Genomic DNA, 13259 nt, shown 5'->3' with positions numbered 1-13259 from the left:
CTAGTGATTTTTAAGACCAGACCTCATCATTTTCAATAAAATGAGTGAAATGTTTCACTTCGTCTTCATATGTGTCTATGTCCTCCTGGTAGAATTCACTTAATTTCTTACTGTACTGGCTTTTAGTATTTTCATCCATACTTCTGTCAAAAAACATGCAAAATAAATAAAGTTTTCTTCAGAGATTCACCTTGCTCTGCAATTGCACCATTACTTTGTCACATGTAACACTGATGGTCTCAATGATGATTTTCTCTTTCCTTTTAGATTGATGTCATGCCTCTAGTTTCACTGAAAAATAACAGTTTTTCTGATGCTTCTCATCAAATATATCAGAGGAACTTATTTTTTTGTTAACGTGAGTGCCTCTGCTTCAACCGAGCTATTCTCATTTTGAACTTCCATAACAAAACGTTTAACTGAGGCTAACTGAGCAGCATTCAATAAATTTGCATCAAGCTTTTGCAGCAATTTGCTGACAGCATTAATTCTTTGAAGTAAACAGTTCCACAAAAGAGTAAAAACAGCAATATAATTAACAGAGCCAACCTCTACCTTTTCTTAAATTCCTATCGCTCTGAAATGTCACATACACCTCAATATTCAGGTCCCAATATGCTATGTCATTCTGTAGCCATGTCATAGAGGTTCACAGCATGGAAACAGGCCCTTTGGCCCAACTTGTCCATGCCACCCTTTTTTTTTTAAAAACCCCAAAGCTAATCCCAATTGCCTGCATTTGGCCCATATCCCCCTATACCCATCGTACCCATGTAACTATCTAAATGCTTTTTAAAAGATAAAATTGTACCCGCCTCTACTACTACCTCTGGCAGCTTGTTCCAGATACTCGCCACCCTATGTGTGAAAAAATTGCCCCTCTGGACACTTTTGTACCTCTCCCCTCTCACCTTAAACCTATGCCCTCTAGTTTTAGACTCCCCTACCTTTGGGAAAAGATATTGACTATCTACCTTGTCTATGCCCCTCATTATTTTATAGACGTCTATAAGGTCACCCCTCAGCTTCCTACGCTCCAGAGAAAAAAGTCCCAGTCAATTCAGCCTCTCCTTATAACTCAATCCATCAAGTCCTGGTAGCATCCTAGTAAATCTTTTCTGCACTCTTTCTAGTTTAATAATATCCTTTCTATAATGGGGTGACCAGAATTGCACACAGTATTCGAAGTGTGGCCTTACCAATGTCTTGTACAACTTTAACAAGACTAAAGTGACCATCAGATTGTACTTATTAATTTCTATTTGCCCAATCATCTGTTTTGTTTCACATGCTACATACATTTAGATACAGAACCTTTAGTTTTGTCCTTTTATTATTTTTCTAACGTCGAGCCTTACCTGCTGATTTACACTGAGCTGTACTCCCTGTCCCTGCCTGCCACAGTCTGTTTATGATTTACTATATCAGTACCTTCTCCTTGTCTCTACTCTCTGGCATACCATATGTTCCCCAATTTGATCCTTTGCAGCCATTATTCAGTTTAAAACTCTGTACTTTATTGGTAATACGCTCGCTAGAACCTCACCCCCAGCACGATTCAGATGTAGACCATCCCAACACGACAATCCCACTTTCTCCAATACTGGTGCCAGTGTCTTCCACACCAGTCTTTGAGCCATGCATTCATTTCTCTAATCTTATTTGTCCAATGCCAATTTGCACATGGCTCAGGTAATAATCCAGAAATTACTATCTTTGAGGATATGCTTCTAAATTTGGTACCCAGCTCCTCATTCTGACTATGCAGAACCTCCTTCCTTGTCCTGCCCATGTTGTTCGTCCATACGTGCACCATGACCACTGAATTCTACTCCTTCCATTGCAAGTTCATCTCCAGCCCCAAAAGAGGTAAACAGAAAGCAGGAAACTATAGGTTTATCATCTGTTATTTATTGTGAAGGGAATTAATTACAAAAATAGGGAGGTTATGTTTTAGTTGTACAGGACATTGGTGAGACCACATCTGGAGTGTTGCGTACAGTATTGGTCTCCATATCTAAAGAAAGATGTAAGTGCGTTTGAACCAGTTTAGAGAAGATTTACTAGATTAATATAAGTGCCTAGTGGGTTGCCTAATAAGGAAAGGTGGGATAGATTAGGTTTATACCCACTAGAGTTTAGAAGGGTAAGAGGTGACTTTAATCTAAGCCTTTAACAACCGGAGAGGTATTGACAGGCTGCCGTGGAGCAGATGTTTTTTTCCTTTTGTCGGAGAGTCTAAAACCAGGGATCATTTTAAAAATAAAGGATTGCTCATTTAAGATGGAGATGAGGAGCAATATTTTGAGAGTCGTGAGTCACAGATCACAGAAACCCTACAGTGCAGAAGGAGGCCATTCGGCCCATCGAGTGTGCACCGACCACAATCCCACCCAGGCCCTACCCCCATATCCCTACACATTTACCCGCTAATCCCTCTAACCTACACATCTCAGGACACTAAGGGACAATTTTTAGCATGGCCAATCAACCTAGCCCGCACAGCTTTGGACTGTGGGAGTCTCTGAAATTCTTTTTCTCAAAAGACAATGCAAGAAGTCTCAAGACACCAGGTTAAAGTCCAACAGGTTTATTTGAAATCACGAGCTTTCGGAGCGCACTCCATAAGGTGAGTGGAGAGATAGGTTTCACAAACACAGCATATATAGACAAAGACATAATTGCAAGGTAATGGTTGGAATGTGAGCCTTTTCAGGTAATCAAGTCTTTATAGGTACAGACAATGCAAGCGGAGAGAGAGATAAATAATCACAGGTCTCCACTCGCAATGGTAGCATACTCCACCGGTGTTGGAACCGTAAAAAGACTTGCATGCTTTGAACAAAATCAAAAAATGTGTAGTTCCCTCACAAGATCCAGTTGCAGATTAAATTTAAAGATTGGCAGGAACATGAAATTAATAAAGCAGAGAGGTTTGCATTGTTCAGTCTTGCCTATAGAGCTGAATATTTTCCTGCCATATTTATGCTATTATCAAAGCTCTGCTCATGATCATTTTTAATGTCCAAACTTTAATTTGCAATTAGTTCCAAAACAGTTGTTTCCAGACATGCAGAAGTGTGGGATCTTAGCAGTAGAAAACAAAGAAATCGACCTAGAACTCCAGCCCGAAGCAACTATCCTGAACCTGAGCACAAAGCAGGTCACACAGCCGTTTGGAATCCCGATCCTTACTCCAGAGAAAGTGCTAATTCCGTTTCACTATACTGCCCCCGACTATCACGATATTCTTATGTGCTCCCCTGATTTGAATGGCTTCCTGTATCATGATGCCATGGTCAGTAAGCTCATCCACCTTGCAGCCCCCATTCTCATCCAAACAAGCTGGGAGAACCTCAAACCTGTTGGACAATTGAAGAGGCTGACACTCCTGCCTTCTGGATCCCCTTTCAATGTGACAATGATGACTCATTGTGTTGTCTTAAACATAGTCCCAAAGAAGATAGCAGTTTGACCGTGGCAACAATGCGTCTCAGTATTTTCCTCCAGTAAGAATACTGCTTTTCAAATCAAGCTGCTAACAGAATCAATTCTTCCAGATAATTTACAACTTTTAACAAACTTACATACATCATTAATATCAACTTTGGAACTTTCATGATCAGCAATATTGCTTCCAATGTCTCTCCAATTAGAATGCCCATCAACAAATATTTGTTTTCCTTTATTAGGATCAGGGAATAATTTGCAAACATAACTGTAGACTGCCATAGTGGTTTCTGTAAAAGATCAACCAATTTCGCATTTCCATTTTTTTCATCCTCAGAAAATCAGACACATCAAAATCTCTAAATTGCTTTTGGCCTCCAAACTCACAGGGGGAATTTTTCTGTCCTGCCCGCCATGGGAATCGTAGTGGGCGGGACATGGACCATGCAAAGGTCCGTTGACCTCGGATGGGATTTTCTGGTTTTGGGGCAAGCACAGCCAGAAATTCCCACCCAAACTCTTCTCTGAAATTTTCCGTATTACTAAATAAACAAAAAAATATAAGTAAGAAATGTTCTATCATATCCAATGAAACAGATTTTAGCTATAATGCAGTCTTCAGGGTCGGTTACTTCCCTTACTTCAACAAAGTTACCAATATATTATAATTCCATTGTCACTTTAGAGTCCACTTGTTCAACTTTTGCAGTTGTGTGATATTTCCACAACTCAGCAAATGATCAGATAATTCAGATTTTTGCTTGCCCATATTTGTTGATGAATGTCCATTCTTCAATACTTCAAGCTTCCTAGAATAAGATGACAAATTGTCTTCGTTTAGCTTTGTCTTCTGGCCTCGCCTTAAATTTTCTGCATTTTTGACTGCCAGATTCCATGTCGTTTTATATTGCTAAAAAAATTGACCTTGATTTTAGGCAGTTTAAAATGTCTGACTTAGCAGAGTTTCAGTTTTAACAACACCCGGTTAAAGTCCAACAGGTTTATTTGGTAGCAAATACCATTAGCTTTCGGAGCACTGCTCCTTCGTCAGATGGAGTGGAAATTTGCTCTCAAACAGGGCGCAGAGACACAAAATCAAGTTACAGAATACTGATTAGAATGCAAATCTTGACAGCCAACCAGTTCTTAAAGATACAGACAATGTGAGTGGAGGAGGGAGCATTAAGCACAGGTTAAAGAGATGTGTATTGTCTCCAGACAGGACAGCCAGCAAGTCCAGGGGGCAAGCTGTGGGGGTTACTGATAGTGTGACATAAAGCCAACATCTCGGTTTAGGCCGTCCTCATGTGTGCGGAACTTGGCTATCAGTTTCTGCTCAGCGACTTTGCGCTGTCGTGTGTCGTGAAGGCCGCCTTGGAGAACGCTTACCCAAAGATCAGAGGCCGAATGCCCGTGACCGCTGAAGTGCTCCCCCACAGGAAGAGAACAGTCTTGCCTGGTGATTGTCGAGCGGTGTTCATTCATCTGTTGTCATAGCGTCTGCATGGTTTCCCCAATGTACCACGTGAGTTGATGGCACCCATGTCGATGATCCGGCACGTCTTGCAGAGGTTGCTGTGGCAGGATTGTGTGGTGTCGTGGTCACTGTTCTCCTGAAGGCTGGGTAGTTTGCTGCGGACAATGGTCCCCACACTCCCACTTCTTGCCTTCAAACAACCGCACAACCTCAAACGGACCAAACGGCACATCTATTAAAGCAACTAATTATTAAAGAGACTGTATGACAAGCGAATGCAGTATACCAAATTGAAAATAGTTACTCAGCTAATAGCGTTCTTGCCTCCAAGTCCCAAGGTTCATAGTTCAAGTCCCACCTCAAGACAATGTTGGGATTACTGTCTTTCAAATGAGATGTTAAATCAAGGCCCCAGCTGCCTGCTAAGGTACACTTAAAAGAATCCACGGCACTATTTTGAACAAGCTCAGGGGAGGATCAACTTTGGTGTCTTGGTTGATATTTATCCCTCAAACAACATCACAAAAATGGTCATTATCGCAGTCTGAGGAGTGCAGACTGGCTGCCTCGTCCAGCTCTCACTTGCCTCCTCCACCCGGCACACCATCCCCCCGGCCGCCACATGACCCATCCATGCCACCTCAATGTACCCAACCCCATGGCCCCTCATAGACCTGCTGCCAACCTATGCTCCTGCATTAAACACCATGGCCTCTCATACCCGCTATGCCAAACTATGCCTCCGTATCCACTCCAATGGCCTTTAAGAACATACGAAATAGGAGCAGGAGTAGGCCATCTAGCCCCTCGAGCCTGCCCCGCCATTCAATAAGATCATGGCTGATCTGAAGTGGATCAGTTCCACTTACCCACCTGATCCCTATAACCCCTAATTCCCTTACTGATCAGGAATCCATCTATCCGTGATTTAAACATATTCAACGAGGTAGCCTCCACCACTTCAGTGGGGAGAGAATTCCAGAGATTCACCACCCTCTGAGAGAAGTTCCTCCTCAACTCTGTCCTAAACTGACCCCCCTTTATTTTGAGGCTGTGTCCTCTAGTTCTAGTTTCCTTTCTAAGTGGAAAGAATCTCTCCACCTCTACCCTATCCAGCCCCTTCATTATCTTATAGGTCTCTATAAGATCCCCCTCAGCCTTCTAAATTCCAACGAGTACAAACCGAATCTGCTCAGTCTCTCCTCATAATCAACACCCCTCATCTCTGGTATCAACCTGGTGAACCTTCTCTGCACTCCCTCCAAGGCCAATATATCCTTCCGCAAATAAGGGGACCAATACTGCACACAGTATTCCAGCTATTTCATACCCTCCATGCCCGTATACCCACCCCCAGGAACCTTCACAACCGCCATGCCAACATATTCTTCAGTACCCACCTAGCGGCCATTTATAGCCCTCACTATGCACCCTTAGTGCTAACTCATGCCAATCCAAGTATATTTTGTAGACTTTAATTATATTGTAAAAAACTCATTCATAAAAATCCATTGACTACATTTATATTCCTTGAACTAAATAAAGCCATATCACAACAAACGTTTCAACAAACGGGGCAGCACGATGGCACAGAGGTTAACACTGCTGTCTCAATTCCGGCCTCGGGTCACTGTCTGTGTTGAGTTTGCATATTCTCCGTATTTGCGTGGGTTTCCTTCCACATTCCAAAGATGTGCGGGTTAGGTTGATTGGCCATGCTAAATTGACCCTAGTGTCAGGGGGATTAGCAGGGTAAATAAGTGTGGCTACAGGAATAGGACCTGGGTGGGATTGTGGTCGGTGCAGTCTCAATGGGCCAAATGGCCTCCTTCTGCACTGTAGGGATTCTATGAATTAATAGAATTCTATGAATTCTTGTGCAAAATCCCTTCCACCAACCAGCATTAGAGTTCAAAGCCATATAACTATATCCAGCTCTATATCCGGCAAATGAGAGCTGTTCACTAAACAGTCTTGTAGCTGTCAAACTGAAATGGAAAGCACCCTATTGTGATAATATAGTTGTGAAATCAGTCATGCAGTAGTAATCCAGTAATGGAAGCCCCTATCCATTGTCAGAGCATTTTTTTAAAAAATACTCCAGACATTATTTTCAATGATTTAAAGGGCTGCACTTTGAAATGACTTAACAGTTCTTTTTAAACAGGTGCTTCCGTCAGTTTTAACAAGTCTGTTGCAGTTCAAATGAGTTTGACAGTAATGAGCTTATGCATCTTTTATGCACATTCATGCCTAATTTTAACATTTCCAAAGTGCTTCTGACCGTCACCAAAGTTGTCCTGGGACCAGATCCAAAGGTGCCCTGGCTATCGAAAAGTACAGTAGGAAGTCTCACAATACCAGGTTAACGTCCAACAGGTTTATTTGGTAGCACAAGCCACAAGCTTTCGGAGTGCTGCTCCTTCATCAGGTGAGTAGGAGTTCTGTTTACGAACAGGGAATATAAAGACACAAACCCAATTTACAAAATAATTATTTTTGTAGGGATTCTATGATTCTTTATATGCCCTGTTTGTGAATAGAACTCCCACTCACCTGATGAAGGTGCAGCGCTCCGAAAGTTTGTGCTACCAAATAAACCTGTTGGACTTTAACCTGGTGTTGAGACTTCTTACTGTGCTTACCCTAGTCCAACGCCGACATCTCCACATTATCAAAAAGTATCCATAAAGTTCAGGCCTACTCTTACCTACACATCGGTTTTATACCCCTGGCCTGCCAAATTCCCACTTCAGTGGAGGTAGCTGATTATTTAAATACCCAGTTGCCTCAGTAAACTACGCAGGGAAAAAACATACCCCTCCCCTATTCCTGCTCTCACAAAAATGGGATGTGCCATGTTCAAGCATTTCCACTATTTTTGTGACTATTTTCGAAAGTCACTCCGCTATAGTGATAATCTGGGCCAGAGTCGATTTTGTTAGAATTAAGAAGCATTACAGGAACAGTACACTATTCCTGTATGTCACCAAATAGTGGAGAGAAGAGGAAAATTCCAGAAAGATACAAGAGCTACAGACTAGTGTAAATGGGTGACTTCAACGATCGTAATATAGACTGGGATAGTAGCAATCTAAAGGGCAAAAAAGGGAGAAATGCCTGAAATGTGTACAAGAGAACATTCTTGACCATTGCGGTTCCAGTTCAACAAGGAAGGAAGCAGAGTTTGATCTAATTCTGGTGAACAAACTCGGGCAAATAGATCCTCTTTCAGTGGGAAAACATTTATGGAGCAGTGGCTATAACATTGTCCAATTTAAAATAGTTATGAAGAGGACAAGGCACAATCAAGTATAAAAACAGTTCATTGTTGGAGGGCTAACTTAGACTGTTAAAATACATACTGGATCCCTGGCTTTACTAAGAACACAGTACAAAAGCAAGGAAGTTATGCCAAATCTTTATAAAACAGTTTCAACCTCAGCTGGAGTACTGTCCAGTGAACACCAATTTAAACTGATATGAGGATACAATTTTTGATGAACACAGCAACATTTTCATAATGTAGAATGCAATAGGGGCTAAGGAAGATTCAGTGGTAACATTAAGTTTGATAAATACTTGAAGAGTAAATAAATTACAGATAAGAGCGGGATTAATTGAGTGACTTTGCCAAAGAACAGGCACAATGGGCTGAATGGCCTCCTGTTTCACATTCGCCGATATTAAGAGTTTTACTGCTTTTTCATGCTTGCCTCTACTTTCTCAGAAGACTAAGGAAGTTTGGCATGTCCAATATGACTCTCACCAACTTTTATAGATGCACCATAGAAAGCATTCTTTCTGGTTGTATCACAGCGTGGTATGGCTCCTGCTCTGCCCAAGACCACAAGAAACTACAAAAGGTCGTGAATGTAGCTATTCATGCAAACCAGCCTCCCATCCACTGACTCTGTCTACACTTTCCACTGCCTCGCCAAAGCAACCAGCATAATTAAGGACCCCACGCACCCCAGATAGACTTTCTTCCACCTTCTTTCATCGGGAAAAAGATACAAAAGTCTGAGGTCACATACCAACTGACTCAAGAACAGCTTCTTCCCTGCTGCCATCAGACTTTTGAATGGACTTACCTTGCATTAAGTTGATCTTTCTCTGCACCCTAGTTATGACTGTAACGCTACATTCTACACTCTCATTTCTTTCTCTATGTATGGTATGCTTTGTTTGTATAGCACGCAAGGAACAATACTTCTCACTGTATACTAATACATGTGACAATAAATCAAAATGATAAAATATCTTCATTGGATTATTCAGAGCAAAAATGAATAATAATAAAACATTAGGTTGCACTACAGTTAAAGGCAACTTGCCACTGATCTTTAGCCACCGTTGCCAATTAACCTTCCACTTCTTTACATTTTGCTTTAATTTATACTGCCGCCGAGCTATTTCCAGATGTGCATCTTTTACACAACTAACATGAAACGCAAGATGTGAGCACGGCTAAAATCGGATTACTTGGGGATGCTTCAAAACGTAGTCGTTGCAAAATGTATTTGAAATTATTGGATAGACAAATCATTGACGGGTACCTACCATGAAAGAGAAATTTAGCAACATACTGCCCTCCACGCTGCCTCGCGATATCGCTACTGAAAAATCCGTTCACTGTTTTCCCCTCGCACAGCAGCATCATCACTTCTGCAAAGGTGGTCAGAAGGAAGAAAAGCGCCATTGTTTAAGTTGTTATGAAAAGCCCGAACTCTCCACCACATCTATCGTTGGCTCAGCAGCTGGAGCCCTGCCTCTCACTTCAAGCTGATGGTGCGGATAATTGACACCCACGATAACCATTCCCAACTGCAGAGAAAGCCAGGAGTGGCCCTGTGTTAAAATAGAACCAATCGGCAGCAAATAGGGACGGGACCCTGCCGGTTTGATCATCTTCTTTAACATCAGCTTTGCCGGTGTTTTTCTACGTGTCAGATGGGAGTCAGAATTTGGTTGCAAAACAACTATCATAAAGATAAATAACGGCATCTGGAAGAAGCAGGAACAAAATAAATGCCACAGCCAATACGTATTTTAACTTTTGACTCTGTAATTTTTAACAGTAATAGACTTTTTAATTTAAGTTGCCTGACGTATAACGTTTTAGAAATTTGTAAACGTGTGTACTTTGCGACAGTCGTAAAGCGGGGTTGAAGATGTCGGCGGATGGCGGTTGGAATGAGAGGGCGCGAGGCGAATTCAAAAAGCGGCTGCTCGTGACTGGGGGAGCTGGCTTTATGTATGTACCACTCAGCGTGCATGTAGACATTGGGTTATAGACATATAAATACCGTGTACATCATTGACACTGGGTTATAGGCGCACGGGGTTGATTATAGATGTATAAATACTGTGTACATCATTGACACTGTGGATTTTAGATACACGAGACTGATTATAGATATATAAATAGTGTACATTATTGACACTATGGGTTATAGATACATGGGTTGATTGTAGATATATAAACACTGTACATCATTGACTATGGGTTATAGATATATAAATATCATTGACACTGTGGGTTATAGATACACGGGGCTGATTATAGATATATAAACACTACATCATTGACACTGTTTGGGCTACAGATACATGGGGCTGATTATAGGTATGTAAACATTGTGTAGATCATTGACATTGAGTTATAAATACACAGGGCTGATTATAGATATATACTGTGTACATCATTGATACTGTGAATTATGTATATCCGAGGCTGTTCATAAGTACATAAACCTTGTGTAGATCATGGACACTGGTTTATAAATTCACAGACTGATTATAGATTAATAAACACTGAAGATCATGAAAAAGATTATAAATATAAACTCTGTAGGTCATCGATACACCAAGTACATTATAAATATTAACAATGCTGGTCACAGATGGCAATTTGGGAAGAAATGCTGCAATTCATAGGTCGCTGTTGTGCAGAATTACACAGCACTGAGCACAGGTCTGAAGTGGTGAGGAATATCATGCCGAATGTCAGTACATCCAATGGGAACAAAGATTTTGCTGATCATGGGTACCTGCCTGTCCCTGACTCATTCCTCAAGGTAATGCCTTGACCAATCAGGCCCTATTTTACCATTTTGATTCTAAGTGGAGGACAAACTTGAAACTGGGAATGTTTCAGATTGATGTTTAGACCCATTCTCAGGCGCCGCGATACACAATCTGCCTGCAAAAATATCAGCGAGTCCGAATCACGCGGTGGAAGCGTGTGGGCTTAACGCGCCCAAAACCCTGCATCCCCGAGTGCCGCCTTCAACTGCATACGCAGAAAAAAAATCATAGAATGCTGCTCCCCTGCCACATCCCACCCGGGCCGACTAATGCCTCCCACTGGCCCCCACATACATTGCCCCGCCCCCACAGACATTGCCCCGCCCCGACAACATTACTGACTGCCTTATTCCCTACCACCTCCGCCACCTAGACTGATCGTGGGCCCCTCCCCCCTTCTCCCCCATTGATCTCAGGCAGAGTGGCAGTGGCAATGTAGGGAGGAGTTATACAATAAATGGCAGAGTCATCAGGAGTATAGAAACACAGAGGGACCTAGGTGTGCAAGTCCACAAATCCTTGAAGGTGGCAACACAGGTGGAGAAGGTGGTGAAGAAGGCATATGGTATGCTTGCCTTTATAGGACGGGGTATAGAGTATAAAAGCTGGAGTCTGATGATGCAGCTGTATAGAACGCTGGTTAGGCCACATTTGGAGTACTGCGTCCAGTTCTGGTCGCCGCACTACCAGAAGGACGTGGAGGCATTGGAGAGAGTGCAGAGAAGGTTTACCAGGATGTTGCCTGGTATGGAGGGTCTTAGCTATGAGGAGAGATTGGGTAGACTGGGGTTGTTCTCCTTGGAAAGACGGAGAATGAGGGGAGATCTAATAGAGGTATACAAGATTATGAAGGGTATAGATAGGGTGAACAGTGGGAAGCTTTTTCCCAGGTCGGAGGTGACGATCACGAGGGGTCACGGGCTGAAGCTGAGAGGGGCGAAGTATAACTCAGACATCAGAGGGACGTTTTTTACACAGAGGGTGGTGGGGGCCTGGAATGCGCTGCCAAGTAGGGTGGTGGAGGCAGGCACGCTGACATCGTTTAAGACTTACCTGGATAGTCACATGAGCAGCCTGGGAATGGAGGGATACAAACGATTGGTCTGGTTGGACCAAGGAGCGGCACAGGCTTGGAGGGCCGAAGGGCCTGTTTCCTGTGCTGTACTGTTCTTTGTTCTTTGGACCTGCCTTCGCCCCCACCCCCCTACTGATCTCGGGCAAGGTGGCAGCGGACCCCTCATCCCCCCCCCGCCCCCCCACACTGATCTCGGGCAGAGTGGCAGCGGACCTCCCCTTTCCCCCCACTGATCTCAGGCAGAGTGGCAGCGGACCTTCCTCCCCACCCCACCCCCCCCCCACTCATCTCAGGTAGCGTGGCAGCAGACACCCCCTCAACTTGTCTCAAGCAGAGTGGCAGCCGACCCCCCTTCCCGCTCTTCCCCCCCCCCCCCCCCCAAACTGATCTCAAGCAGAGTGGCAGCAGACCCCCCCCCCTGATCTGAGGCAGAGTGGCAGTGACCCCCTTCCCCCCCCCCCCCCCCCCCCCCCCCCCCCCACTGATCTCAAGCAGAGTGCCAGCGGACCCACTCCCCTGCCCCCATCCCCACTGATCGCAGGCAGAGTGGTGGAGGACTACACTTGCCAACCCCACCACTGATCTCAGGCAAAGAGGCAACGCACCCCCATTTCTTCCCCCTCCCCCCCCCACTGATCTCAAGCAGAGTGGCAGCAGGACCCCCTCCCCTTCCCCCGCCACTGGTCTCGGGCAGAGCCGCAGCCAACCCCCCCTACCCCCCATTGATCTCATGCAGAGAGGCAGCCCTTCCTCCCCACTGATGTCAAGCAGAGTGACAGGTGATCACCCCCCCCTTCCCAACTGATCTCAAACAGAGTGATAGTAGACCCTCCTCTCCCCCCCCCCCTCACTGATCACAGGCAGAGTTGCAGCAGACCTCGCTCCCGCCCCCCCACCCTTCCTCCCCACTGATCTCAAGCAGAGTGGTAGCAGACACCCCCTCCCCTCCCCCACCACTGATCTCAGGCAGAGTGGCAGCGGAGGTCCCTCCCCCTCCCTGCCGCTCCCCCACTGATGTCAAGCAGAGTGGCAATGGACTCCCCCTTCCCATCCCACTGATATCAGGCAGAGTGGCAGCGGAACCCCCCCCCCCCCAACTGATCTCAGGCAGAGTGGCAGCAAACCCCTCCCCTTCCCCCCCCCCCCGCCCTCCGATCTCAGGCAGAC

General features: G+C 44.4%; 3 protein-coding genes across 5 annotated transcripts in view; 1 reads left to right on the top strand and 2 right to left on the bottom strand.

The window, feature by feature from the left end:
• gpr180 (G protein-coupled receptor 180) overlaps window positions 1-9907 on the bottom strand; it is a 174055-nt gene extending 164148 nt beyond the window's left edge. Inside the window, exon 1 of the mRNA XM_078221646.1 lies at window positions 9491-9907. Within this exon, the coding sequence (XP_078077772.1) occupies window positions 9491-9629 (139 nt within the window). The 5' untranslated portion in view covers window positions 9630-9907. The remainder of the gene's footprint in view (window positions 1-9490) is intronic.
• gpc6a (glypican 6a) overlaps window positions 1-13259 on the bottom strand; it is a 1457751-nt gene that overhangs the window by 21023 nt on the left and 1423469 nt on the right. The window lies entirely within an intron of this gene.
• Window positions 10064-13259, top strand: part of tgds (TDP-glucose 4,6-dehydratase) — an 88590-nt gene continuing 85394 nt past the window's right edge. For all 3 annotated transcript variants that reach the window (XM_078221649.1, XM_078221647.1, XM_078221648.1), the window contains exon 1: window positions 10064-10184. In XM_078221649.1, the coding sequence (XP_078077775.1) occupies window positions 10102-10184 (83 nt within the window). In that variant the 5' untranslated portion in view covers window positions 10064-10101. The remainder of the gene's footprint in view (window positions 10185-13259) is intronic.

Source organism: Mustelus asterias, chromosome 10, assembly GCF_964213995.1.
Source record: "Mustelus asterias chromosome 10, sMusAst1.hap1.1, whole genome shotgun sequence".
Taxonomy (NCBI): Eukaryota; Metazoa; Chordata; class Chondrichthyes; order Carcharhiniformes; family Triakidae; genus Mustelus; species Mustelus asterias.
The sequence above is the reverse complement of the archived record's forward strand: the minus strand, read 5'-3'. Positions and strand labels throughout refer to the sequence as shown.